At 31.5% G+C, this 27796-nt stretch overlaps 4 protein-coding genes across 9 annotated transcripts; 3 read left to right on the forward strand and 1 right to left on the reverse strand.

Moving 5' to 3' along the window:
- Positions 1 to 1495: 1495 nt before the first annotated feature.
- On the forward strand, positions 1496 to 3428 carry LOC105792908 (protein IQ-domain 26). Of its 2 annotated transcripts, none has more exons than XM_012621757.2 (3): positions 1496 to 2049; positions 2134 to 2268; positions 2663 to 3428. In XM_012621757.2, exons 1-3 carry the CDS (start codon positions 1645 to 1647, stop codon positions 3200 to 3202), a joined length of 1080 nt encoding a protein of 359 aa, XP_012477211.1. In that variant the 5' UTR covers positions 1496 to 1644; the 3' UTR covers positions 3203 to 3428. The 2 variants fall into 2 exon arrangements, with proteins under 2 accessions (XP_012477211.1, XP_052490324.1); XM_052634364.1 differs by having other exon boundaries at positions 2666 to 3428.
- Positions 3429 to 7264: 3836 nt separating this feature from the next.
- LOC105793752 (uncharacterized) lies at positions 7265 to 12509 on the reverse strand. 4 transcript variants are annotated; one of them, XM_052635401.1, is made up of 4 exons: positions 12077 to 12509; positions 11629 to 11715; positions 10983 to 11115; positions 7265 to 8139 (listed from the first exon to the last, which is right to left on the reverse strand). In XM_052635401.1, exon 4 carries the CDS (start codon positions 8030 to 8032, stop codon positions 7352 to 7354), a length of 681 nt encoding a protein of 226 aa, XP_052491361.1. In that variant the 5' UTR covers positions 8033 to 8139; positions 10983 to 11115; positions 11629 to 11715; positions 12077 to 12509; the 3' UTR covers positions 7265 to 7351. The 4 variants fall into 4 exon arrangements, with proteins under 4 accessions (XP_052491361.1, XP_052491359.1, XP_012478048.1 ...); XM_052635399.1 differs by having other exon boundaries at positions 11624 to 11715; XM_012622594.2 differs by having other exon boundaries at positions 11624 to 11715; positions 11986 to 12509.
- Positions 12510 to 16829: 4320 nt separating this feature from the next.
- Positions 16830 to 23116, forward strand: LOC105792911 (arginine--tRNA ligase, chloroplastic/mitochondrial). Of its 2 annotated transcripts, none has more exons than XM_012621760.2 (18): positions 16830 to 17050; positions 17539 to 17613; positions 17705 to 17844; positions 18009 to 18084; positions 18188 to 18289; positions 18436 to 18651; positions 18893 to 18973; positions 19374 to 19457; positions 19566 to 19670; positions 20103 to 20281; positions 20622 to 20706; positions 20920 to 21106; positions 21274 to 21343; positions 21461 to 21530; positions 21633 to 21722; positions 22041 to 22109; positions 22185 to 22289; positions 22513 to 23116. In XM_012621760.2, exons 2-18 carry the CDS (start codon positions 17605 to 17607, stop codon positions 22621 to 22623), a joined length of 1779 nt encoding a protein of 592 aa, XP_012477214.1. In that variant the 5' UTR covers positions 16830 to 17050; positions 17539 to 17604; the 3' UTR covers positions 22624 to 23116. The 2 variants fall into 2 exon arrangements, with proteins under 2 accessions (XP_012477214.1, XP_012477213.1); XM_012621759.2 differs by having other exon boundaries at positions 17543 to 17613.
- Positions 23117 to 24110: 994 nt separating this feature from the next.
- Positions 24111 to 27602, forward strand: LOC105792912 (glucan endo-1,3-beta-glucosidase 13). Its single transcript, XM_012621763.2, has 4 exons — positions 24111 to 24452; positions 25517 to 26788; positions 27124 to 27157; positions 27283 to 27602. The coding sequence occupies exons 1-4, from the start codon at positions 24398 to 24400 to the stop codon at positions 27434 to 27436; spliced, it is 1515 nt and encodes a 504-aa protein (XP_012477217.1). The 5' UTR covers positions 24111 to 24397; the 3' UTR covers positions 27437 to 27602.
- The last annotated feature ends 194 nt before the right edge of the window (positions 27603 to 27796 follow it).

The raw sequence follows: 27796 nt of genomic DNA on the forward strand, positions 1-27796 counted from the left end.
ACTAGATTGGGGTTGCGACCGTAGGTACGCCCCAAGGTACGGATCATATAACACAAGTTGAATTCATATAGAACTATTCTTCTTCTATTTGACTTTGATTAGAACATGAATTTTCAATTCTTAAATAGATATAGTCGAAACTTCTCTTATATCATTTTATTTTTCAACATTAGTGAATTTCTCCTCTTCTACCTGTAGGTTTTTTTTTCTGAAAAGGTTTTCACGTAAAATTTGTGTGTGTTTTCTTTCTTTTTTTTTTTTACTTTGCAAATCATTTTACCGCCATTATCAACGTTTATTATAACAGTTTTCAAGTTTGAAATCACTTTATATTGTAATAGCTAATAAACTGTGCCATTTAAAACAACTGATGTGATCCCTTACTTCATCACATTAGTACCTAAAATTGATAACTTTTTCAAATTTGATCCTTGTAATGGTGTAGCAAAATCTCATAGTGCCACTTCATCATATGGACTAAAGTTGAAAAAAGTTGTCAAGTTACGAGACTAATGTAGATAAAAAAAAAGTTCAATAACTTTTTCTTATTTTTTTATTTGACCTAAAATAAATTAGAAATGGTTTAATATAACATTTGGTATCTAAACTTTTTTTGGTACCCAAACTTGACACTTTTTCCTAATTTGGTACCTAAACTTGACACTTTTTCTTAAGTTGATACTTAACTTTTTTGGGTCCAATTTGGTATCTGAACTTGACTCTTTTTCCTAATTTGGTACCTAATTTTTTTTTCTTCGATTTGGTACTTGTCAAACGTTTTTCAAATTACTCCAATATACCAACAATATTATTTTCTTTATGAGGAAGCAAAAATAATTAATGTATGACCGACATGTGACAGATGATATGATATTTTTTTATATTTTATATGTTTAATTACTTTTAGTTTTATTTATTTATTTATTGAAAATAATGAATTTCTTTTAATTTAGGGTTTTAAAAATATTTTTTCTAATTTAATATTAGTTCGCTAAGCATAGCTCAATACCTATTATTTTAACATGAATTTACTCTAATATTGGCAATATTTTTGTAGCATAACATAAAAATTTAACACTATTAGTGTTTTGTATAACATTTAATAAGTTTATATAACAAATTAGGAAAAATGACAAGTTCAAGTACTAAATTGGGCAAAATAAAATTGCTAAGTTCAGTATCAAATTTTTTTTATAAATTATAAAAAAACAAAACTCTAATAACAATACAACTAATATGACTCGAACCTAAACTACATTTCACGTACTAAACCTATGGATGAAATGTTTTATAATAACAAATAATAACGTACAATAAATTATTATTATTATATATGTCCAAATCCAACATCTGAAACATTGAAAGGCATCTTTGTTAGTTTGTATCATGTAGTGCTGTTTCTCACAACGTCATGCTGATTTTATTATTTTTTATATTTATTTTATTATATAAAAAAAATAAAATCTGAACATATATTATTAGTATCCGAAGACTAGTTCTTTTTCACAAGCACCTAAGATTGGGATCTCCAACACCCTTTTTTTGCTACTTTCTCATCAAAATTGCCATTTTTAGGTTTCACTTTACAAACCTTTCTCAGTTTCCGTTTCCATTTCTTGAACTCAGTGCACTGAGAAAAGTATAATGGGAAAAGCTACGAGGTGGTTGAAGAGCTTATTTGGGATAAAGAACAGCAAAGACTACTTGAATTCCGGTGACCGGAAAGGCAAAAAAGGGTCTAGAATTGCCCGTTCAGGGAGGGATCCCAGCGGCGGATTGTGTCACAGCGTTACAGCGACACCACCACCAAACATGTCACCGGCAGAAGTGTCTATGTGGATAAGGTCATACTACAATGAAACGGAGAAGGAACAAAACAAACACGCAATCGCCGTAGCGGCCGCCACGGCAGCGGCTGCCGATGCTGCGGTGGCCGCTGCGAAAGCAGCCGTGGCGGTCGTGAGGCTGACAAGTCACGGAAGGGGAACCATGTCCGGGCACGAGAGATGGGCTGCTGTTAAAATTCAAACCGCGTTTCGAGGTTATCTGGTGAGTGTAACAGTCTCGAAAAAGTTTACGCTGTTTTCGATTGTGTTGCGTTTGATTTCGATTTTTTTGGATTTCGAAAAACAGGCTAGAAAAGCACTGCGAGCTTTGAAAGGATTAGTGAAGATACAAGCTCTGGTTAGAGGATACTTAGTGAGGAAACAAGCTACCATTAGGTCCCATAAAGCTAACAGATTTGACATCCCAGCACGAAAATCTATGGTGAAAATTTGCTTTTTGATTTGATAAATTTACATTAATCTGATAAAAATATACTTTTATATTAAAAATCAAATTATATTTTATCTTTTTTACTTGAAAATAAATGAATTAAGTAGGTTAGATCAAGTAAATTGATATTTTTGTTAAAAATTTTATCTATTTTTACTGTTAAAATTATTCTCTATACATCAATACGAGGTTATCATTTTCTGATTATTCTATCAGCTCCTCTAGTATTTAAAAGTACAAATAGATAAAATTTAACGAAAAAAATTAATTTAATGTATAGAGACTAATTTACTTAATTTTTTAGTAAAAAGAACAATTCCATGATACTATAAATACTTTTATCGATTAATCTAATTTATGAAGTTGTTTAAAACCCATTTTGCAGCAGAGATTATATTCTTTTAATCACACTACAAATGGCATTGATGAAAATTCCAAAATTGTGGAGGTTGTTGATATTGATAGGCCGAAATCAAGATCTCGTAGGAACGTTAATGCTTCCGAATCGGATTTAAACGATGAGTATCAGCCAGTTCATCGGACATTATCTTCTCCGTTTCTGAGTCGAGTTCCGGCTCGAATATCTATACCGGATGGTCGAGACTGGGGTTTAACAGGAGATGAATACAGGTTTTGTACGGCACAAAATACACCTCGGGTCATAAGTTCTTGTGGGTCTAACTCTAATGCCTCGGTTGCACCACCACCCAAGAGTGTGTGCAGTGATAACTGGTTTAGACATTATGGGAATTACCCAAATTACATGGCGAATACACAGTCTTTCAAGGCTAAATTGAGGTCACAAAGTGCTCCAAAGCAAAGGCCAGAGCTAGGGCCTAAAAAAAGACTCTCGCTAGATGAAATGGTGGAATCTAGGTGTAGTTTAAGTGGGGTTAGGATGCAGAGATGGTGCTCACAAGTTTGAGGGAAACTATTGATTTTCAAGATTGCAACAATGGGGAATCTTTTGATTCACTGGGGTCTCATAGCTTTGTTTGCAACACTCTCAATCTCACTTTTAAGGGGTCTGTTATGATATCATGTAGAGTTTTAAGTATTTTTTTGTTTTATTGTTTTAATATTTATGAAATTTGGTTATGTACTTATAATTTTTATTTATAATATTGAAATATTATTGTTTTGGATGTTTATATTTGATCTTGGACTGGGGCCGAAATTATGTTGTATAATTTATGAGAGTTAAAATGCGATTTCATCATTTTAAAAGTTTATGTCTTTATAAATTTTAGAAGATTAGATCAAAATTTTATCATTTTGAGTGGATAAAGTGTAATTTTACCATTTACTAATTCAAAACTTTATAAATTTTAAAGGCAAAATTTTGAATTTACATTTTTAATAGGATCGGGGTCCTTGCCAACTCTCTTGTTGTAGTCCCTATGCATAAGTGATTCATATTCAAAAACTTTTAGGACCGACCTTGCATATATGATCTATGATTCTAGTTTTGAAGACCACCCATAAGAGCCCATCCTCGCTCTTAATTATTGATATTCAAATTCAAATCTCAAATACAATATGCATTACTTTTAAAATTGACTACATAAATTTAATCAAATTATATCTCAAATTCATAATTCATATAAAATAACTTTCAAATTTTAATTGTTATACTTTTATTTCAAATAATTAAATCTTTTTATTTTTCAGATTTAAAATATAATTTAAATAGTTAAATATTATTAAAATTTTGACATTAAATTCATTACAACATTATTATTTTTGTTACAGGACTATTAAATAGAATTTTTTTCAAATATTCCATCAATGAATTTAATAAGAAAATTTTAATAAGGTTAACAACCAAACTTAACTTTTAAATTTTGAAATATGTATATTAACTAAATTTAAGAGTTTAGGGACTAGGATTTGAAGTTTAAAATTTTAGCATTTATTTTTAATTAATTATTATTTAATTATGTTTAAATAAATTTTTACTATTTATTTATAAATTTATTATTTTTTGTTTTATTTAATAATGATGTGTCATATTATTATCCATGAATAATAAATTAAATATTCTTCTATAATTATTATATTTAATACTTATATAATATTAAAATCGTAAATTCATTTTTATTTTAATTGAATAATTTGATCAGTACAATGGATTAAATAGATTAGATGAAGATGAAACTAATTTAACTTCCAATTTGATATTTGCTTCATTGATAATATTATATTAGTTATATTTAAACATAACAATTCATTATATTTTTAATATGTTATAATTTTTTATTAAAACATAAATGAAAATTTGACAATACTGGTAAAAATAGAGGTCATGAAATCTATCATGCGTGGAAGCATATCAAAATAAAATTATCCTTCCAAAAGAAATTTTAATCTCTCTTAAAATTTTAAATTAAATTATGCACTCTCCAAAGGTAAAAAAAAATTTATAATTTAATTTCTTAAAAAATTATAATTCAACCTAAAAATATCGAAATTTTATTTATAAATTTTAAGAATATATACATGGACAGTTTAGGCGGCATGGCTGCTTTCAGATGAATATTTCGTGAAGCGTGTTGATAAGAAGGCTTTTTCTCAAGTTGGGAAATGTGTAAGTAATTCAGGCTGCATCTGTGCATCATAATGAGATTATGACAAAGTCAATTTGAACCCTAAATTAATTCTTTTAATATTAAGAACCCAAAATTATTTTTAGGGATAGTGCCTTGTTTGAGCTATCATTGGCTAAAAATGGTAACGTTATTGGCTATGTTTTTTCGATACTAAGTTAAAGGCTATATAGCTATTGTCACATGACATGTTTGAAAGGATATTTTTTAAAAACATCAAATAATTAAAGAAATACATTAAATTTCAAATTATTTAGTAAGACACGTTAGAGAAAATGTTACTTTGTAAGTGACTTAATATTCTTTTTCAAAGACAGTGTAAGGTGTGTTTTTTTTTGGTCGTTCTGCAGGTTTTTTTACTTAAATAATATTTAAAAAATTAAAATAGTATATTGCAACAATTATGTACTAAAATAGTACATTTAAATGGGTAGAGGGTAGTGTATAGACGACATCACCCTGATATTCTGACACAAATCTGACTAAAAATAATAATAATAAAATAATAGTGGAGGCATGTAGATAGGCAACACACATGTAAAAATACAGGTCAAATATGGGTCGTATATGATAAAAATTGAACCTGAACATCGACCCGCTAACACGATAAGACAGGACACTGGGTCACCCCTAGGAAAGAGGCGGCACCCAGTGGTGGAGGAGGCGGCACAGGTGGCACCACGATGGCAGGCGATGTGACGGCTGCATGTAGTTCATTTGTTTTTTTGTGTGTTTGGGGACCATATGGTCCCCTATGGTCCCCAATGTTTATTTTTGGCCGGTGAGTGAAGGAGAACAAAAGAAAAAAAAAGAGAAGAAGAGAAGAAAAAGGAGAAGAAGAGGGCGGGAAGGGAAAAAGAAAGAAAAAAAGAGACGGAGAATAGAGAGAGGGAAGGAGAAAGAGGAGAAAAATAAAAAAAATGTAAAATTTTTGTTATAAATTAATGGATTAATGTTAATGTTAATGTTAATTTGTTTTTGTTGTTATTATTCTTGATTTAATTTGGATTTAATTTTTAAATTTATTTTGTAAGGTATTATTTGGTTAAAAGAGCTATTAAGGTATGTTTGTATTTATTTTATATTTTCATTCATTCATAATTTATTTTTAATGTTTATTGAAGTAAAAAAGCCTATTTATGTTATGTACAAAAATATTTTATTATTTTATGTAATTTATTTGTTATGTGTGTTTTAGGTTAATTAGATATATTTTTATGAAATTTATTTGGCATGTTATTTTGATTATTTTAATATTATTTTTTTATTTTTTATGTAGGTAAAAGATGAGACCATTGATATGAAATTAGTTTATATGTTCTAATTTTTAAGATTTTATAATTGAGAATAAGAGTTTATGTTTTTAAATTTTATTTTATTTTATGTTTTTATAAATATTAAAATGAAATTTCTTTTAAACTTCTATGAAAAAATTATATTTTTGACAATAATTAAGTTGGCATGTTATTATATATATTATATTTTAAACAAAATTTTTTACTTATTATCATTTTAAAATAATAATATTCGTATTTAGTATGTATCGTTTATGTTATGTTTTTGTTATATTTCTTTATTGGCATGTTATTTTTAGTATTTTAATATAATTTTTTGTTTTTATGTAGGTAAAAGATTAAACCATTGAGATGGAATTTGTGAATGGGACCATTGAGTTGGAGTTTGAGTTGGAATTTATAAGATATATTTATTTTGTTAATGTAATATAGCAAAAAATATGATGTGGAAAAAATGGTTTGGTATTTTTGTAATTAAAAGAAATATATAAAATTTAGGTATTTTGATAAATATTTAAAATCCATCAAACTTTGAAATTAATAATGAAATTTGTTTTGAAAATGCAAGTATCGCAATGACTCCATTGATTAAGAATGATGGTCACATATCAAACACGGTTAATAATATGGTGATATATTGTTATTTGTTAATCACGGGTTCCCTTAAAAAAAGATTTACGTAATTTACAGAAATAAATTATGTTATTATAATTATTTTCTGTAATTTAACACTGTCAGGGCCCGTACCGCGCATTAAGGGGTTGGGTGAATGATTTAAGATATTCCCTGAATGAACGACTGATGTCATACTTGGAGTTAGTTGGATTCGGGTCAGCAGCACTGATCCGAACATTTGATTTGCAGTACGATTTAATATCTGCATTAGTCAAGCGTTGGCGTCCAGTGACCCACACTTTTCATTTGTTGTGTGGGAAGTGCACTGTCACTCTGGAGGATGTTGCATTGCAACTTGGGCTCCCAATCGACAGGAGTGCCGTAACGGGCATAAGTGTGATAGTTGAGCCAACTGCCCTTTGTTATATCCTACTAGGAGTCCCGCCCGTTGATGCAGAGTCTAATTACAGGTTTAGACACTATGGCTTTGTAGTCCATTGATATATTCATGCTATACCGCTTAATAACAAATACACGCTCTTCCTTACTTTCGAATCTCTAGCCTACGAACAACTCCTTAGGATCAAAATTTACAGCTAGCCAGTGAGCAGGTAGTATTTCAGGGTACTCCGAAAACTCGACTATGTGCGTCGCGTCGAGGTCTATGAGTGACATGTGTGGCTCCAGATTATTGTGTATCACAATATGTCGAATCTGGTTCACGACTAAAGACACGTTAATGTTTCCATCGTCATTCACATATTCGTCGTCAATATCATTGGGGATCTCGTTCACATCAGGATCACTATCACTATTGACCTCTTGATCATCATATCCATCATCACCGACCAAATCAATATCGTGTGCAACATTAAGATCGGTATCGATCCCGCGTATAGTCGATTCACTATCAACGTAAGATATTGGAGCCACCATGCACAGTTCTTGAGCTCCATGTTTTTCACCATATGCAGTGAGATCTTCATTTGGCTCCACACCAGCTAACTCAGTAAATAAGTGAATTGGTGCATTTTGGTCACTCCGATTCCCACAATAAAGAGCAATCATTGTCTCCACATATTCATCGTCTACAAGTTCCATTTCAGTGAATTTGATGAGATATGTCAAAACTGGAAACTTGTAGAAAAGTTTCGAGATCCTTCTTCCACAACGTCTAACAATTTTTGCGCTAATCTTTTCCTTCATACCATTGAACGAGATATTTCTATTAAATCTCATTGCTATTTGCTGCCGACATTCAATTATACATCCAACGGTTGTTGTCAAGGTGATTCCATCGAAATAAACACATACGAAAAATTGATTATCAATCTTCAATACTCAATCTGTTAAAAAATAAACAAAAATTCTCAAAACAATTTCGAACATCATAAAAATACTTACATAAAAATTTTAATGAATGGAAAGACTCTATTTCTAATAATATCAAATTTATTGTCATTTCTAACAATATCTATGACAAAAACATTTTCAATATTTATATATTTTTTCCTGTTGTTATCATTAACTAACAATTACTTTATAATAGTTACTAACATAAAACCTTTCAAATATATTAAAAATTTTAAAACATAACATTCTCAATAATCTAAACACAAAACTTACTAACAAATCACAATAAACAAAATAACTTAAAAACAAAACATAAAAATAACACTAAACAAACTATATAATACTAACAAAATAATTTTTTCTTATCATAATTTATTATATTTGAAAATAACAATAAAAATAAAAATATCTTTTCTTTCTTTCTTCTCTTCTCCCTCTCTTGTTCTGCTAATTTTTTTTTCAAATTGATAAGAGTCGGATGGGAGAGTGGGGTGGAGGGAAATATACTAGGTGTGCCGCCTATCAAATAGGGGTCACTGGTGCCGCCTATTAGATAGGCACCACACCTCCTTCGTATTTTTGTACCCGTATATACTAGAATGGAAAAGTGGTGCCGCCTATCCATTTTTTACCACTACTAAAATATTATTATTATTTAACTATACTGTGCCAGAATGAGGATGGTGCCGCCTATGCACCACACTTCACCCATCTAAATATACCATTTTGGTACATAATTGTTGCAACATGCCATTTTAGTATTTTTTTATATTATTTGAGTAAAGAACCCTTGTTCTGCTCTCTAAAATAGCTGAAAGTAAAATTCAATAATGACATTTTTCCTCTCCTCTAACTAATTTAAAAGATTTAATATCATAATTGGTTCTGAAACTTTTATCTAATATGTAATAAAATATTTATATAAAGAAAATGTCTAATTTAATATTTATATTATTCTATCATATGTCAATATATCTCAAAGTTTTAACATCGTTCAATTTACATGTTGACTTGACAATAATAGACAAATATTAGTCACTTATCATTATTTAATTAGTTTTAAATTTGAAACTAAAAATATTCATTTAGTAATTATATAACAAAAAAATATTATACTGAATATAAATTTACAAAATAATTTTAATAATATTAATAATTTAACTTAATTTTAAAATTTAAAAATAGAAAATTTCATTTTAAAATTTAAAAATAGAAAATTTCATGTAAATAAAAATAAAAAGATTAAATTTTAAATTTATGAAAAATAGAGATATTTATTGAATATTTTAACCAAGGCACCTAAGAAACTAGCTAAGGCTCTTGTTTAGCAGCAACATTCGCTGCTTTGCCTAGCTCAAATGCAGACCGAAGCTCCTAGTCCTAGCTAGCTTTTTGGCATATTTCAGGGATTTGGTTGCTCCTATCAATATTTTCAGGTTACAAGATAGCAACTAGCAAGATTGGAGCTCCAAAATAATAACAGTATAGTTGTTAAAAGAAGTTCTGGAAAATTGAAATGTTAAAATTTGATATTGAGTACAATAAGAGAAGAATATAAGGGAAAAATTAAGGTGATACAATGAAAATTGGTTCACTTAGAAAAAACTGAAAATCGAAATAAGGACAGAAGGACAAGTTAATAATTACTTAAGAGTTATTTTAAGATGTGAAGAGCTCAATCTTTTCTTCATCTTTCTTTTAGGTATTTATAGGAGAAGTTTCATTGTCTGTTAATATGATGTTTCATGATACATAGTTAGCCTCGCTAAATGCATAAAACATAATCATGAACATATATCATGAGTCTCTACCAATACAAGGTTGGTATGCCTAAATAGATTTCTTATTGTTTCGAAAGTACATTCGCAAGTGTTCACACTTAAATACAGGTGGATGACTCCTTTTAAGTTGAATGGATGGTCTTTCCTAAAAGTTTTGAGGATAGGTCAATGACATGTGTCCGGTGTTGTGTCCCAGTAATGAAAATGTATAACAAATTTAAAAGAAAAAAGTATCAATGTTTTAAAAAAATTAAATACTAAAATAAACATTAAAATCAAACTCAAATATCAAATTTAAATAAAAAAATTAAATATTAAAATAAATATTAAATTCAAATACCAAATATTATATATCCCAAATAATATTAAACGGTATCCAGATACTTGATTTTTTTGTCAGGTATTATTGTGAGACTGCGAATCATTTCAAACTAATAAGAGTTATTGCTATCGATTCGATGATGCCTAGAGAATATAATGATTTGAGTATCGAAAAGCGGTCTGCCCAACTCATTGTAATGTCACTATCTTCTGAATAACCTTACGTATAAAGGGTAGGGCCTTCTATTTACAAATGGGCCGCGACTTAAGACAGTAATCCTAAAGCATTATGTCCAGAACCAGACTTTTCAGCATATGTTTCACATCTACCAACTATCGTAAATGTTCAACTAGTGTAATTTGTATATATATAATACCTAAGCTACCATAATCCCTCTAATTTTTTAAAGTGAATGATATATACGTTTACTTTCATTCTAAATTATTGTAACAAATAGTTATTTTGGCATCAAATTTAGTTATTTATTGGTTATTATTTGCACGTCAGTTTAAACAGGAAAAAGAAAATGAATGATTCAATATGAAGCAGTGAAATCAGGTGAAAGATAACAAAGCCTTCTTTCTCCAATTTTCAAAGGAGTAGGAGCTTAAGAAATATATGTGGGCTTGAATGGTGCAAAATATGGTATTCAAATTTCAACAATAACAAAGGAGAAAATCCTTATAATATCATGAGATAACTAAAATTAGCTCTTAAAATGATGGGGACGAACCTGAAATGCCAACTGTTTTCCTTTTTTTGGGTTCAATGAGACTGAGAAAAGGCCGAGTGCTTAATCGACCATGTAACTTACTGAAGAGATAATGCCTTAATGTATTTGCCGCTTAATCTGTTTCTTGTCAAAACTGTAAGAAAATAAGTCGAATTCTAATCAGAAATGCGCATAAAACTAAATTTAAAGATCGTAATCTGTTAATCTCAATCTAAACAAGCTAAAACATTCCAATCGATGCTCTATAAGCTAAAATTTGAGTTTAATTGAATATTTATTTTTAAGTTCGAGTTCAATTAAAATTATTTATCAATTTTAAAATTGAGTTCAATTAAGATGTACATATTTAAATTTGAGTTCAAATTCAACTCAATAATTTAACTTAAAATTAATAAAATATACTAAAGTCAATGACATAATTTAATAATATAAAATACTTAAAATGTATATTAAAAATAAAAATTTTGATTAAGCTTAATTACTGCTCGAATTGAGCGAATTGAGCTTGATTCCATAATTACCACAAATTTCATATCATTGAATTTTAAGTCGCCGTCTAAGGTAGATCTCAGAGCCAAACACTAAAAATCTAGAATCGTAACCGAAAAGAAAATTAAAAAGAATTAAAAGAGAGAACTGACCGTACACTGGATCAGGTTGAAGAATCAGCGTGGACCGAATACCCCCTTCAGCACCGCCATTAAGATAACTCGAAACGATAACGGCACGGTAACTGTAAGAAAATAAGTAATTTAGTAATCAGAAATGTTCCTAAAACAAAATTTAAGATCTGTAGTTTGTTAATCAGAAACAATTCATATCATTCGGATTAGTGGTTCATAGCTAAAACAATTCGAAATTAGCGATTTATAGCTTGTCTGCTGAGAAAACTTTGTATATCATTGGATTTAAGTCTTGGTCTAAGCTAAAAGATTCAAAGCCAAACACTAATTAATTCGGAATTTGTTGCAAAACGAAAGAGAAAATTAATTAAAGAGAGAACTGAGAGTGGCCTGAAGATCGATGCTACAGCCGCCACGTTTGATGACCGTAGACCTTGAAGGAGGACGGACGGAGGCCATTGTCGTGCTTACACTGGATCAACTTGAAGAATCGGTGTCGACCGTGCACCTCCTTCAGCAACGGATTGCTCAAAGACGGAAAGTATTAACGGTAACAGTCCGTCGCCGGAGACCTGCGTCGTTCGTGTGATCTTGTTTCCCCCCATTAAGCTCTAGTTTTGGCGGCGTTGTAACGAAAACCTTTCTGTTTCTGGCGCGGCATCTTCTCAAATATAAATAACGAGAAATTTGGTCGTGGGCGGGATTTACAAGTATGATTTATAAAATACATGTTTAAACCCACCAAGGGAGAAGCCCGATGGGCTAGTAGGGCCCGACTCGGAGAATTTCTATCTTTAATTCTTTTATAGTCTATAACATTTTAAATTAACATATAATAAAATTATATCGACTTTAAAAAATATAAAATTTTGATTTAATTTTTTAAAATTTATAATAGTATAAATTATTCAAATAATAAAATTATAATTTTATTATCTTAAAAACATACAATTCAATCTTGATCTCTCTCAAAATAATTTCTAACTTCACCTCGAGAATCCCAAAATAAAACTAAGTTCAAATTAAAATCTATCAATAACTCGAGCTCTATTCCATAACTACCAAATCAAACTTGAATCGTTTTTTAATCAAACTCAAATAATTTACTAACACTATGTTTCATTCAAATTCCTAATAAAACTCACATATAATAAGACTCTGAAATCAAAATAATATTAGAGAGCATGACATTTGCCTATGCATAAGGTGAGACGTGGACCTGATGCGCAACATTTGATTTTTGGATACTATTATTTTGAAATTTCGCACTCAAGTGACTATTAATAAAATTTATGCTCCCAAACTATTTAAATTTGTGTAAACCAAATTTAGCTGAACTCCAGCACATTAATGATTAAAAATGCGAAAATAATATTTTTTGTTTTAATGTATTATGAATTTACATTTTTACCTTTATATATATACTTAAGTCCGAGCGTAAAAAATATGTTTCACATCATTAAAGAAAAAAAGAAAAACCCCGAATCTAAAACAGAAATCAGAGAACAGCTGAAGGCTTTTCCTACTGATTTTTTTCACCTGAAATTTGTCAATTTGATTCCATGCAAAATACAAAAGCTTGTATCAGATTTGTTCTTCCTTTTATTAGTCTGCAAATACCGTCGACGTTCTTCACCGTTTCTATTGAATGCTAAGATTTTCGGTTAAAATTCAACATCACCAAACAAACAAAGGAGCACGACAAACGAAAATCGCGTTTACAACAAATTTATTCATTTTCAGGGATAAAACTATAAATTTACACATCCGATCATCATCATCATCATAAAAAAAAACTCAAAGGCAACGATGATCGTCGATGATGATCACCATCAAACGGTCACGATCTCATCGGCATCTTCAAAGTTAGGATCCTTAACATCAATAACCTCTTTCTCAAACCCGATCTCGGCCGGCGAAAGCCCATCTCCCGCCCAAGTGTATTTGCCACCGTGACCTCCTTTCTTAGGCGATCCACTCATTCCGGTACCGGATTTCCTGTCTTTCCTCGCATCCGCCGACGACGACGACGATTTTCCGTTGCCTTTGCTACTCTTCCCAGTGTTCTTCATTTCTTCACAAAGTTATCAACCTATATCAATTCAATTTCCGGATTTAGTTGGCGATTTTTAGGGGAAATGTTAATGGCTGTTTATATGGAGAAGAGTGGGACTTCAACTTGAGGGCGTGGAAGCAATTCATTGGAAGGATTGGTGAATGGATAAGACCGTAAGAACAGACAATGCACTGTATTGTACCCCAAAAAATAAGCCAATGTAATTAAAAATAAATGTAATGATTTCAGGGATGACATCCGCTGAAGCTAAGCTATATCGTTGTTCATGGTATAGAATATGTTCACTCTATTGTCTAGTAAAAACAAAAGGGTAAATTGCACTTAATGTCATTAAACTATTAGAAAATTTACATTTTAGTCACTTAAATGTGATCATTTAATTATTTGAAAGTTTTCATTTAAGTCATCGGACTGTTAAAATCAATGCTATACGGTCTTTTTTGATCCCATCAATTGAAAGTTCTTGTTCCTCTTCTCTTCTATAATTCGTTTTTTTTATAAAACATCTTTGAACGTCACAGATCTACAAACCAAAATTCAATAGTTTTCTTTTTCAATCTTCAATATTGATCGTCAGATCAACTCGAGTCTAAGGTATGTTCTTCTACTCATCGATGAGTACTAATCCACTGTACCAATCATGGAATCGTCGCTTGGAGCTCGTTAACCAGACTCTAAAAAAAAACTTAATAGTGTAGTAACTTAAATAAAAAACTTTCGAATAATTTAATGACTTGAATGAAAATTTTTGAATAATTCAGCGACTTTTGTAACTATTTAAAGTTAAATGATCAAAATATAAATTTACTAATAGTTTAGTGACATTAAATGTAATTTATCCAAAATAAATAAATAAATATTAATATTGTATATTTTTATGATTTAATTTTATTCTAAGTAAACTTGACCCGACTCGAGGTTGAAAATTTTTTACCCAACTTAAAACAAAGTAAATCTGATCCATCGATTCAAATAAATCACCCGAACTATGAAGACGTTTATTCTCGAAACTATTTCTTGAGCCCAGCAAGTTAAGCTCGTACGACTACACAAAATTTTCTATGCATTTATTATTTGCATGATGTACTAAAAAAACTCCATTGTGTTACTGTTCATGTTTGTCTAAACGTAAGTTAGTCCATTTTAAAACTTGCATAATTAGTTCAAAAATGTTTTATGTTTTACATTATTATTTTTAAATGTTTATTAGATAAGTTATATTATTTTTAATTTAATATTTAATTATTTTATTTTATTAAAATTTTAAATTAAGGCATGTTGACTTTTTTTATATTTACATTATAATATTATATATTATTATATATCCTATTTTTAAATATATACAAGATATGTTAATAAAATTAGAAAATGGGTCAGACTAAATTCAATTCAAAACTTAAAAAAGTAACTAAGTCTAACACTCTAATTTATATTTTAAATAAATACAATTTTTAATCCAAACCTAATAATTTTATCCACGATTCCAAATATTAGGCATAATTTCAATCTTTCGTGGGTAATTGGGACACTGGACAGGTCTAGTTAACATCAAAGTTAATTAAGCCTAGGTTTACTCAAACTCACAACTATTAAAATTTTGCAACATCATTGGTGCTAATGGTTTTTTTATACAATATCTAAAATTAGGAGAGAATAATCGTTTTAATCGGTCAATTAAGTTAGTTTTTTGAATTGAAATCAACTTGACCAACTTTAGTTGAGAAAACTAACCAAATCGAACCGACTTTGATTCGATTAGTTTGGTCAATTTTTTTGATTAACCGATATTGAATTATTAAGTTGAGTTTATATGAATAATTATCTATTACATATCATAAAATATAAATATGTTTTTGAAATAATAAAAAATAAGTCGATTTTTCGATCAGTTCGATTATAAGATTCAAAAATTTATAATATCCACCAACTCACCCTAACTAACTAAATCCAAACAGAAAAAAAAAATCAAATGAGTCATTTTTCCATTAAAACCGAAAATTATTTTCCTTTTTAAAATTATTTATAATCTATTTCCAATTTTAAATAGAAAAATAAACCCGCTTTACAATCGAATTTATATCATTACCAATGCTCAAATGCTCAAAATTTAAATCCGCTAAAACTCACCTCCAAAAATCAGCAAATAAGGTTGATGATAATTTAATTAGTATTAAGTCAACTAAAGTTTCCCTTTTTAGTTTAGTTATTATAACTAAATAAAACATTAGAAAAAAGAAAAGGAGTAAATTTCCAATCCACTCGTAAATGCTTCTAGTCGTGTTGTCTAGCGGGTTATTATTTGCGCTACTTAATTTTATTTTCATTTATAATATTAGTAATTAATATTATATATTTTAGACATTGACTTTCATTCTTAAAGCAAAATTTTAAATATGTTTAATGGTTGAAGCATATTTATTATTTAGCTTGGCGTTAACCCCAAGCAAGAATTGCATTTTGCAAGCGTATGTGTTAATTAATTTAATAGACTTACAATTGTCTTAGTGTTGACCGCTCTTACTTTTCTTCTTAGTAACGAATTCAAAGTTGATTTGTATTAGTTAATTAATCATGATAATTTTAAAATTAACATAATAATAATTTCAATCCTTAGTATTTCTAAATAAAGTTAATTTAATATTAATTTTAAGAATTTTAATTCTCAATATTTACATATTGTGCAATTTAATTTTCTTTTTGCACTTCTGTTTTTTGACCCTTTTACTTACAAAATTGAGAAAATAAAATCATCAATTAAAATTGATTGAAATTTTACACAAAATAGAAACACAGATAATAATTCTTATATTTTCTCATTCTTTTAAAATAAACCTTAAATATAGAAAAGTAAAATTACAAAAAAATCAAATTACATAATTTGTAAATGTTGAGAGTTAATTTTTCTTTTTAGAATCAAGACTAATTTATAAATTTTGAGGATTAAAGTTACTACTATGTCAATTTTAAAAGTTGCCGTTATAGGTTGATGACCAAAAATAATAAAATCAAATAATTAGGTGATAATTTTGTAACTCTTTATAATTCAATGACCTTAAAAGAATTTATTGTTAGTTAAGTGATTATTAATACAATTTACCCTAAAAGATATCAGCAAAAATTGGATTGGACTTTGGAGGGGGCGGGAGAGAAAAGAAGAAGAAAAGGGTTTTCTTCGGTTGTTTTAAGTAAAAAAAATAAATATATTGAAAAATAATTAATAAAAAGAAAAAAATAGATATGCGCGCGTCCTTAACCCTTTAAGTACCGCCGGCATCTCCTCCATTTATTTACTTCAATCGCTGTTCTCATTTCCATTTCTCTCCTCCCATCTCCGCCGCCTCCGCCTCCGCCTCCGCTTCCGCTTCCGTGTCAGTACTCTTTATCTCTTCATCCCCTGCTCTGCATGTTTGAGCTGATTTACGTCTTTTAGCTTTTCTTCTTTAGATCCATGCTTAATTCTCTGTACCGTTTTTTATTTTTTTATGTAAGTTTTAAGATTGAAGCTTCAGTCTCACGTTTTATTGATTTTTATTTTATTTTTCAAGTTTCAGAAGTAAAATCACTTAATGGATGACAGCTCTGAAGTTTAATTTTGTTTTGGTTGTAATTTTTCTATGAAAAAGAGAAGTCTAAATGTGTTTTTTTAAACCTTTGTTCAGTATGTCTTGTTAGAATGCATTGAGGAAGGTGTTAAATTGTAGCAGTGTTATCTTGCATGTAATATTGAGACTTTACTTGATTGCAACTATTTTTTACATTTGTTAAATTGTTTGGTTTCTGCTTTATAAATATTTACTTAAATTCAATATTTTATTGATTTTTCTTAATAATTTTGTTTTGATAATCCAAAAATTAGACAGATTTACTGAGATTGACATCTAGAAGACTTGTTCGGGCAACCAAGACCAAGTCATTATCGGCCATGGCAACTGTAAGTTCAATCAGCTGAAAAATCACGCTCTAACTGTATTTCATTTGTATTTTGATAGTGTACTAATTATTGTATTTTGAGATGTGATTAGGAACACGTTGAATATATGGGCAGTTTGAAGGCACAGTTAGCAAAATTGTTTGAAGTTTCGCTTAAAGTGACTGTTCCTAACGAGCTGGATGTAGAGCCATTGGTTGCTGCCTGTAATGGAAAATTTGGTGATTACCAGTGGTATGATATATATTTCTTTTTTTACAAAAACAGACCAATTGCTATAGATGGTGTTTTTATGTTGTTATAAAATGGTAGATTATTTGTTATTAGATGTAAGGGTTAATTCAACCTTTTGCATGGACTGGCTTTTTTATGGCAAAATGGGAATTTCTTTGGTGCAGTAACAATGCCATGGGCCTCTGGTCTAAAATAAAAGGGAAGGGTGCTCCATTTCGTGGGCCTCCTGCAGTTGGAGAGGTGGGGATGATTTGATAGTGAAGGAGCATGTTTCCAGTATCATAGTTTGAATCAATAGATAATTGTTGGTTTATTCTTTTCATTTCCTTGTTTCTTTTGTTAGGCAATAAAAAATAATCTCCCAACCTCTGAAATGATCGAATCATGCTCCGTAGCTGGGCCTGGATTTGTAAACGTAGTGTTGTCAAAGAATTGGATGGCTAAGGTGGTTCGCATGTTTCACCCTTTTTATTTAATGTCATTGACTCGCTTCCATGAATAGTTTTCTTTTATTCAGCTTGATTTGGCTTTATGTGTTGTGGCTATTGCATTGATCTTATAAGATAGCTTGGCTGTTTTCTTGTTTGACAGAGCATTCAAAAGATGCTAATTGAAGGTATTGATACGTGGGCACCATTGCCGCCAGTTAAAACAGCAGTTGTTGACTTTTCATCCCCTAACATAGCAAAAGAAATGCATGTTGGTCACTTGAGGTCTACAATTATTGGTGACACACTGGCTCGCATGCTAGAATTTTCAAAAGTGAAAGTTCTTCGGCGGAACCATGTTGGTGACTGGGGGACACAGGTTGGTGTTGTTTCCTGATTGTACACCGAAGGCATATTTTCTTGTTTTTCTCAATAAAGGATCAATCATTCATCTTATTGTGAAATGTGTATCTAATTTGTGTGTTGTAAAATGATTGAAACTGCAGCCTTTCATCTTATTTTAGTCTCTCTAAATCTGTCTTGCATTCCCATTTGTTCTTTTTAGCATGTATCCTTCGATAACGCCTTTTTTTAAAAAAACTTTGCTATTTGTCTTGCAGTTTGGCATGCTGATTGAGTTCCTTTTTGAAAAGTTTCCAAACTTTGAAGATGCCACTGAAACAGCCATTGGAGATCTACAGGTGAGTGAATACTGTCTAATTCCTTTGAATTTGAACCTTAAGGCAAAATTTACTAAGCACCGGTAGGCGGTAGCATGAACCCAGCAAATAACTGCTGATTTGCTTTTTAAAATTTAGAGGCTATGCTTTTTTACAGGACCTGTCAACAACATATGTTATTTTGGTTAGCTTTTAATGATGTTTTATTTGGAAATTGTTACATAATTAAGCAAATATCTTTTGAATAACTATTGTAACTGTGCTCTTTTATTTGTTTTGAACTTTTATAAACTATATACTTGTAGATGGATTAAACCATATTGGAGCTTAGTAGTAATTCTTTTCTTTATCTTTGTGTTTCTCCCACTAACTAATCAATTGATTGTTGTAATCCTAATTTGAAATTCTCTTACTTTCTTAGGCATTTTATAAAGCTTCCAAGCAGAGATTTGATGCTGATCCTGCATTTAAGGAGAGAGCTCAACAGGCAGTGGTGCGCCTTCAGGTAAAATTTTACCTTGTTAATTCTTTGTTGCTTTTCCCATCTGATTGTATTTGGATTTGTTAATACCTGACTTCTATTTGTGCCATTTGCTATTTTTCTTTCATTCAGGGTGGTGAAGACAAATATCGTAGGGCATGGGCACAGATATGTCAAATCAGCCGTACTGAATTTCATAAAGTCTATCAACGGCTTGGAGTCCATCTAGAGGAAAAGGTGAGTAATATGCCTTAAACTCTATGTATTGATGATACTTAGGCCAGCTAAGGTAATTTTTCAGATGCAACTCCTTATAAAATACTTTGTACGACATTCACCGGAGATCTCTTGATTTATGATTTACTTTCAAGTTGTCTTTTTATTTTTCTCCTGCTATATAATCATCTTCAATCAACTACAAACTGTAAATATGTATGCTTATGGACTTTAACATTTATATAATCACCTGAAATATTGCACAAAAGCAGTTATACATGATTACACAATTTTGATGACTTTCTGCTGAGCTATTTGTTGTGAAGGAATTGTATCTTTTTGCTGAATGCAAGTTTCCTATAACCTCATTAAATTTGCGTAAACTAGCAAGCTTTGTTTGTAGTGCAAATGATCTCTGAATTTACATGTTCACGGATATTTCTTTGTTGCCAGGGGGAAAGCTTTTATAACCCATACATTCCAGGGGTAATAGAAGCATTGAATAAACAGGGATTAGTCGAGGAAAGTCAGGGAGCTCGAGTGATCTTTATTGAAGGCATTAATATACCTCTTATTGTGGTGAAGAGTGATGGTGGTTTCAACTATGCATCAACTGATCTGGCTGCTCTTTGGTAAGTTTTCTTCTGTGAATATGATGTTATGCGCCTTTATTGTTGTTTTTCATTTCTTGTGGAATATGTGAGACGAGCCATATTTACATGCAGCTGGTTCGATGACTTGAGTAGTGTCTAAACTTTAGATGATTTATTGCTTATTGTTTCCTTTTCCATGTTGATCTCACGGGGTACTTTGTTAATGTTATACGAATTTTCTTTGAGGAGTTCAATGCGTTAGTGATTATGACATATGGTTCATAAAGTTTACTGCTTACTGTGTTGATGATGGGACATGTAAGCCCAGGAATAGGAATTAATCAACTTATGCTTCAACTGTTTTACTTTTAATATGTAGGTATCGCCTCAATGAAGAGAAAGCTGAATGGATTATATACGTTACTGATGTAGGCCAGCAGCAGCATTTTGATATGTTTTTCAAAGTATGTTCTCAAAGCTGTTCCCGGAATTCTTTTGATGAGTATTTTTCAAAGTATGTTCTCAAAATATTTTTCAAAGTATCTTTTAAATCCATTACTGATGAAGTGAAACTTCCTTTTTTTTTTTATTCTATTTACTACAAATAGATTGATGCTTGCTAAATACCACAAATTAAGGATCATAAAGTGTTATTCAAACTTTGGTTTACTTTTCAGGCAGCCAAACGTGCAGGGTGGCTTCCTCAAGGTGATAGTTCATATCCCAAAGCCAGCCATGTTGGTTTTGGCCTTGTCCTTGGAGAAGATGGAAAACGTTTTCGAACCCGTAACACTGAAGTTGTTCGACTAGTTGATCTACTTGATGAAGCCAAGGTTCGAAGTAAAGCAGCACTTATTGAGCGCGGTAAAATATTGAACCTTATCTCTGTTGTTACAAATGCTTCTCTGCTCTTACATTTGCAAAACTATTTGTGATGTGAGTGTTAATGCAATTTCTTGCTGTTGTTAAGCGTAGCCTTTCAACCTTTGAATTTCTTACATCTGAAAATTGCTTTTTTGTGTGCTGATCAGGTAAGGGTGAAGAATGGACTGAGGAGGAGATCGAGAGTACTGCTGAAGCAGTCGGTTATGGTGCAGTAAAGTAAGCTATTTGTTACATACGGACTTCTTTGTCTAATTCAACTGTTCTTGCTATTATCTTCTCTGTAGTTCTTGTTCATGTTGTTATTGTTTTAATATTCATGAATTCTGATTACAGGTATGCTGACTTGAAAAACAACCGGTTGACCAATTATACATTTAATTTTGACCAGATGCTTAATGATAAGGTTCCCAAATAATTTTTTCTCTTCTAAACTGCCAACTTTGAGCTAAACTCGTTTCATCATTTTGATTTGTAATTCATTCCCCTTCTAAAATTTTAATGGCAGGGCAACACTGCTGTTTATTTGCTATATGCTCACGCTCGAATCTGTTCAATCATCCGGAGGTCTGGTAAAGACATAGAGGAACTGAAGAACGTAAGTTCTCTCTCAAACTTAAGCTGTCGCTTTCTAAAGCTTTAAGTTCCATTTGCACTCATTTTTGTGCAATTATCGACATGAAAACCGGCTCCTTTTGTGGAGTGGATTGAGGTTCTATAGTTTAGTCTCTTTGAAACGGTGGGATATATTTTGCAATGTATTTGCAACGGGTCTTAATCGTCAACTTTCACTCAAACAGTGGAGTTGCATCTAGTTTTAATTTATGTATGCTTGCGTAAGAGTAGTAGTACTACACTTTTCTAGCTGATTCAATGTCTGTAACTTTCGCCTTTGGTATCCATTTGTTTTTAACAGAAGGGGACATTAGTATTGGGGCATAAGGATGAGCGTGATTTGGGGCTTCACTTGCTGCAGTTTGCTGAGGTAAGAACTATGACCCGATTTGCTCCGTGCTTCTTAACCAGGGCTCGGTTTTACAGAGTTTATCAAAACTTTCAGGTTGTCGAAGAGGCCTGCACCAATTTGTTGCCAAACGTTTTGTGTGACTACCTCTATAATTTATCTGAAATCTTCTCAAAGTTTTACAGTAACCCCGAGTGCAAGGTATGATCCATGTGATTAAATACTAGTTTCTCCGTAAAAATAAATTGTTGATTATCATCTTCCCTCACAAGACGTTTGAATAAACTAGCTTAGAAGATAAACCGTTTCAACCATAAAATTACGATGATTTCATTGGCATAGCCAGTTTTTTTGTGAAACCGTTGTGATTGTATGAACAAATATTCATTTTGATTTAGCTTTGTATATTGATAAAATTTGTCAGGTTATCGGGTCAGATATGGAAACGAGTCGACTACTATTATGTGAAGCAACTGCCGTGGTTATGCGAAAATGCTTCGATCTCCTAGGAATCACACCTATTTACAAGATTTGATCTTTGGTAATCTTGAAACCTCTTGAGAAAGGGTTTTAAATTCATATATCAAGTCAGTTATATACAGATCTCATTACTCCTACAAATCAACAGTTACACGCGGTAAGCGTCTTCAATCCCGTTGTTGATGGAATTACGCCACGAGGTGCTTGGTTTAATTTTAGCATCTGTTCAGTTTGCTTGAGAAATTTCCACTTGTATTTTCATTTTGGATGACCCGCATTGCTATTTAAGCATATTTCAAAATTTCCTCATTGCAATTTAAGGATTTCGACAGTCTGGACGAACTCCAAGTTTGCAAACGGAATGCAATCTCGATGAAATGGTTGAACATGTTAACGCAATTTGAACCAACTCGAATAGTTGGTTCATGCAGTTATCTTGAAAAGGTGGGTTCGGATTTAACATTTGTGATTTCTTTATCAGATTGTAACATCTTTTGTACAAAAAAACCCAAAACCCTAAGCTTTTATGATAGAGTATATTTAATGAACCCCCCAAAAGAGGATTTTTTTTTTGTTGCAATAAAATGGGCTGTCGGCGTTTGCTACAAAAATTATGTTATTGTATTTAAATAAATTATACATTTCTGAAAAGGCCAAAAATAGGACCTAGTATTGACGTGATAAAATGGGCTATCGGCGTTTTCATTGACATGATCAAACAATTACAACTTAGAACCAAGTATTGACGTAATAAAACAATTAAACTTAGAACCAAGCCAAAATGGATTACAGTGAATTACAAAAAAGGGCAAAATTCATCCATGATATACATATATGTTGAGATTAGTTATATTTTAAGGATTGAAATTTGAAAATTTGAAAATTTGAAAATTATAATGTTTAAATTTACAATTTTGCAAAGTATGGTAACTAGTAGCCGACTCTAACCATATTTTAATCCTCTATGAAAAATACTCATGATAGGATTTGAGTTTAAAACATTATCATTTTATCATGTTGGCCCTTATTTTTTAGTGGAATATTTTAGCTCAAAACCTTTAAATTTTAATTAAATTGCTTATTTTGAGTGAAAAGTTCACTGAATTGCTAAAATTCTAACAATATTAATGTGACTACTCACATGATAGTCCACATATAATTAATAAAAATAATAAAATATTTTAAATATCAACAAATTTTAAATTATCCATATTAGCAATGAAGTGCACATAAAATGCGAATTTTTCTATCCAAAATAAACAATTTAACTAAAATTTAAGAGGAAAAACTAACCCAAAAAAATACAAACCCAAATAACAAAAAGAATATTAGTGCTAAATGCATCTTTACCAATATCTTTTAACTTAAACATTTTCCACCCAAATCCTATTATAATCTAGTTTAAAATTAAGTTTTAAAAATTTAAAATTATATTCTCTGCATAGAAGAGAACAAACATCCTCAACGGACAAAAAGGACCGGAATCGATATACTTTATTAAATACAACTCATAAAAAATCCACTAAAATCCGGTCCGAACCACTATCAGTCTCAAACCCGTACAATCAAAGCTCAACCAGCCAGCCAACCATTACTGCTCCCTCTCACTCTTTCTCCAGCTCCTAAAGCAGCAAAAAAAGCTTTATTCCCCTTTGCATTTTGAAAACAGTGAACTCCTCAAAGTGAAAAGGAAACACACACACATTGCTGGCCTTAGTTCAAGTCTCTAGAAAGAAGAACGTTAGCAACTGTTCCCATAAAACCCACTAATATTAAAGTAAAAGAGAAAAATATTGTTTGGGTTTTTTATTTTGTTTTTTGGATGAACAATGGCTTCAGCATTCAAGCTTCTCTTTGCAGTTTCTTTGTTTACTTTACTTTTACGTATGTTTCTCTTTTCTCACAACTTTTTTTTCCTTGTATATTCATCTTTGCTTTTAGATCTTTGTTATATTTCTGGGTTTTTAATCTCTGGTTTTTGAATACCCACATTTCATTTTTTTTACCATTTTTTTCTTGGACTTCATTGTTTTGATCTGGGTTTTTCTTAGTTTTGATTGCTTGTGTTCGTATTGTAAGAAATGTTATATGTTTGTAGACCATTGCATGATGTATGAGTATCCTAGCTGTTATTCATTTGCATTTAAGATGAAATGTGTTGGCTGGTGGATCCCTTGATATTGAATGCTAAATAATGTGTTTGTTCAATGTTACTTGGATTCGGGAATGAGTGTTGGAAAGTGGTATGTGTATGAGATGAGTATGCTCGATTTTTTTTCAAAACTAATCCATGTATTTAGAAGATCGTAACTCACATCTATGTCCGAATGTGTCGGAGAACCGGCATTTCAAGGAAACGAAGACTTGAACTAATGTAGTGTATGATTATTAGTTGGTGGATCCCTTGATATTGAATGCTCAATCACGAGTTTCTTCAACGTTACTTGGACTCGAGAATGAGTGTTGGATAGTGGTACGAGTATGCTCAAATTTTTTCGAAGTTTATCCGTGTATTTAGAAGATCGTATCTCATATCAGTGTCTGAATATGTGTCTGAAAACTGGTATTTTAAGGAAAATGAAGACTCGAACTAATGTAGTGTATGATTATAAGTTCATTTCTAAGAATAGGTGACTTCACTCGAACTCAAATGAAGTTGAAAATTGATTTTGAACTTGATCGTCTTGTACGGTGGGTGTTCCGAATTTCGGACTATGTAATATGTGATTCTTGCCCTTGTTATTGCAGCTCCTTCATGCTTGTTCTTGTTATGTTTTTGTTTCGAGACAATTGTCTGTAGTTGTTACTTGCACCTATGTGTGATTGGTAAACTGAATTGGGTTAAAGTTGCCATGGATTCTTTATGTATCTCTTAAAACTGAGTTGCTAATGAAGCTTTGCAATGGAGATTATCTTAGCTTTTATCTAATTTCCGATCGGTATGGCAGGTTTCTGCAGCGGAAGCATAGTCGGAGTTTGCTACGGAAGGAATGCCGATGATCTTCCAACACCTGATAAAGTCGTAGAACTGATAAAACTTCACAACATTAAGTATGTCCGGATTTATGATTCTAATATCCAAGTGTTGAAGGCCTTTGCAAACACTGGAGTTGAACTTATGGTTGCAGTTCCAAATTCGGACTTATTAGCGTTCTCTCAGTTCCAATCAAATGCAGATTCATGGTTAAAGAACAGTATCCTTCCGTATTACCCGGCCGCGAAGATCACATACATCACTGTAGGTCTTGAAGTCACCGAGAGCCCCGATAATGCCTCAGCTTTAGTTGTACCTGCTATGCATAATGTCCTTGCAGCATTGAAAAAGGCTGGTTTACACAAAAGGATTAAAGTTTCGAGTACGCATTCTCTCGGGGTTTTGTCCCGATCATTCCCACCTTCTGCTGGGGCTTTCAATAGCAGCCACGCATCGTTCTTGAAACCGATGTTGGAATTCCTAGCTGAGAATCAATCACCATTTATGATTGATTTATATCCTTATTATGCTTATAGAGATTCTCCGAAAAAGGTCTCTTTGGATTATGCGTTGTTCGAGTCATCCTCGGAAGTCATAGATCCAAATACCGGTCTACTTTACACGAACATGTTCGATGCTCAGATAGATGCCCTTTATTTTGCCTTGATGGCTTTAAATTTCAAAACGATTAAGGTTATGGTTACTGAAACCGGCTGGCCTTCCAAAGGTTCACCAAAAGAGAAGGGTGCAACTCCGGACAATGCTCAAACTTACAACACCAATCTAATTCGACATGTTTTGAATGATACCGGCACTCCTGCCAAGCCCGGTGAAGAGCTAGATGTTTATATTTTCTCATTGTTCAATGAGAATAGGAAGCCCGGATTGGAATCAGAGAGAAACTGGGGCCTTTTCTATCCCGATAAGACGAGTATATATAACTTGGACTTCACCGGAAAAGGTGTCCTTGATATGACTAATAGTACGGATGGTTCCAAAAATGGAACAACGTGGTGTATCGCTTCTAGCAAGGCTTCTGAAGCGGATTTACAGAATGCTATAGATTGGGCTTGTGGCCCTGGGAATGTGGATTGCTCTGCCATTCAGCCTAGCCAACCGTGTTTTGAACCAGATAATCTAGTTTCTCATGCCTCTTTTGCATTCAACAGTTACTACCAACAAAACGGGGCAAGTGATGTTGCATGCAGCTTCGGAGGAAAAGGGGTCAAAGTTGACAAGGATCCTAGTAAGTCTATTCCGATTATATCGTGTTTAAGTGAACTGTTTTTAACTATGTTTCGATTAACAATGCAACAGGCTTACTCCATATGCCTGAAATCAGATCATAATTTGTTAACCTCTTGATTTGGCATGAACTTTTAAGTCTAAAAAACTACCATTATCTGTTTGTTGATTCAAGTTTGTTGTTCGGAATTTGGTTCCGGGACAAATCTTGCATGCCGAGAAACTAATTCTTTTCGTTATCTGTTTGTTGATTCAAGTTTGTCATTCAGAATCCGGTTCCGGGACAATCTTGCATACCAAGAAACTAATTCTTTTTATTATATTACATATATGCAGGTTATGATAATTGCATCTACCTGACCGCCGGAGGGTAAGCATTATATCCCGGAACATCTTGTTTTCCCATTGTATTAGAATCCGACTTTCGTTGACCTAATCTTTCTCAATGACCCGATGTTGAATGTACTAAAGTTTTTTATTATGATTACAATGCAGGATCAACAAAACCGCATCAAGTAACATGACTGCCACTGTGAACACATCTTCGTCCTCACATACCGACGTGTGCTCGTGGATTTGCGTTTTCCTTTTGACGACTTTGATCGCTGTTATCTTGAACCTGCGCAATATGTGCGATGTATCATTCTGAAAAGAAAGAACAGTTGAGAATGTAAGCCATGGATGTATTTTCTATGGTTCTCTTTTTTGTTTTGGTGGTGATGATGAAATGCTGTAAAAACGATTATGTAAATGCGTTTATTGCTACTGATTTGCATTAGAATGTAGTGCCATTGCGAATATTTTATTGTTTGAAATTTTTGTTATCACTTATGATCCAAATGATAATATTGGTTTAGTTAATAGATAATTCAAAATTTAAAATGGTAAATTACAATCTAAGGTCACTAAACTATAAGTTCGTGATTTAGTCATTCAATTTCAAAACGTATAAAATTATTATTGAATTATTTAAAAGTTTTATTTAACTCTATGGATCATTTTGTAATTT

This window comes from Gossypium raimondii, chromosome 8 (assembly GCF_025698545.1).
Source record: "Gossypium raimondii isolate GPD5lz chromosome 8, ASM2569854v1, whole genome shotgun sequence".
NCBI lineage: Eukaryota > Viridiplantae > Streptophyta > Magnoliopsida > Malvales > Malvaceae > Gossypium > Gossypium raimondii.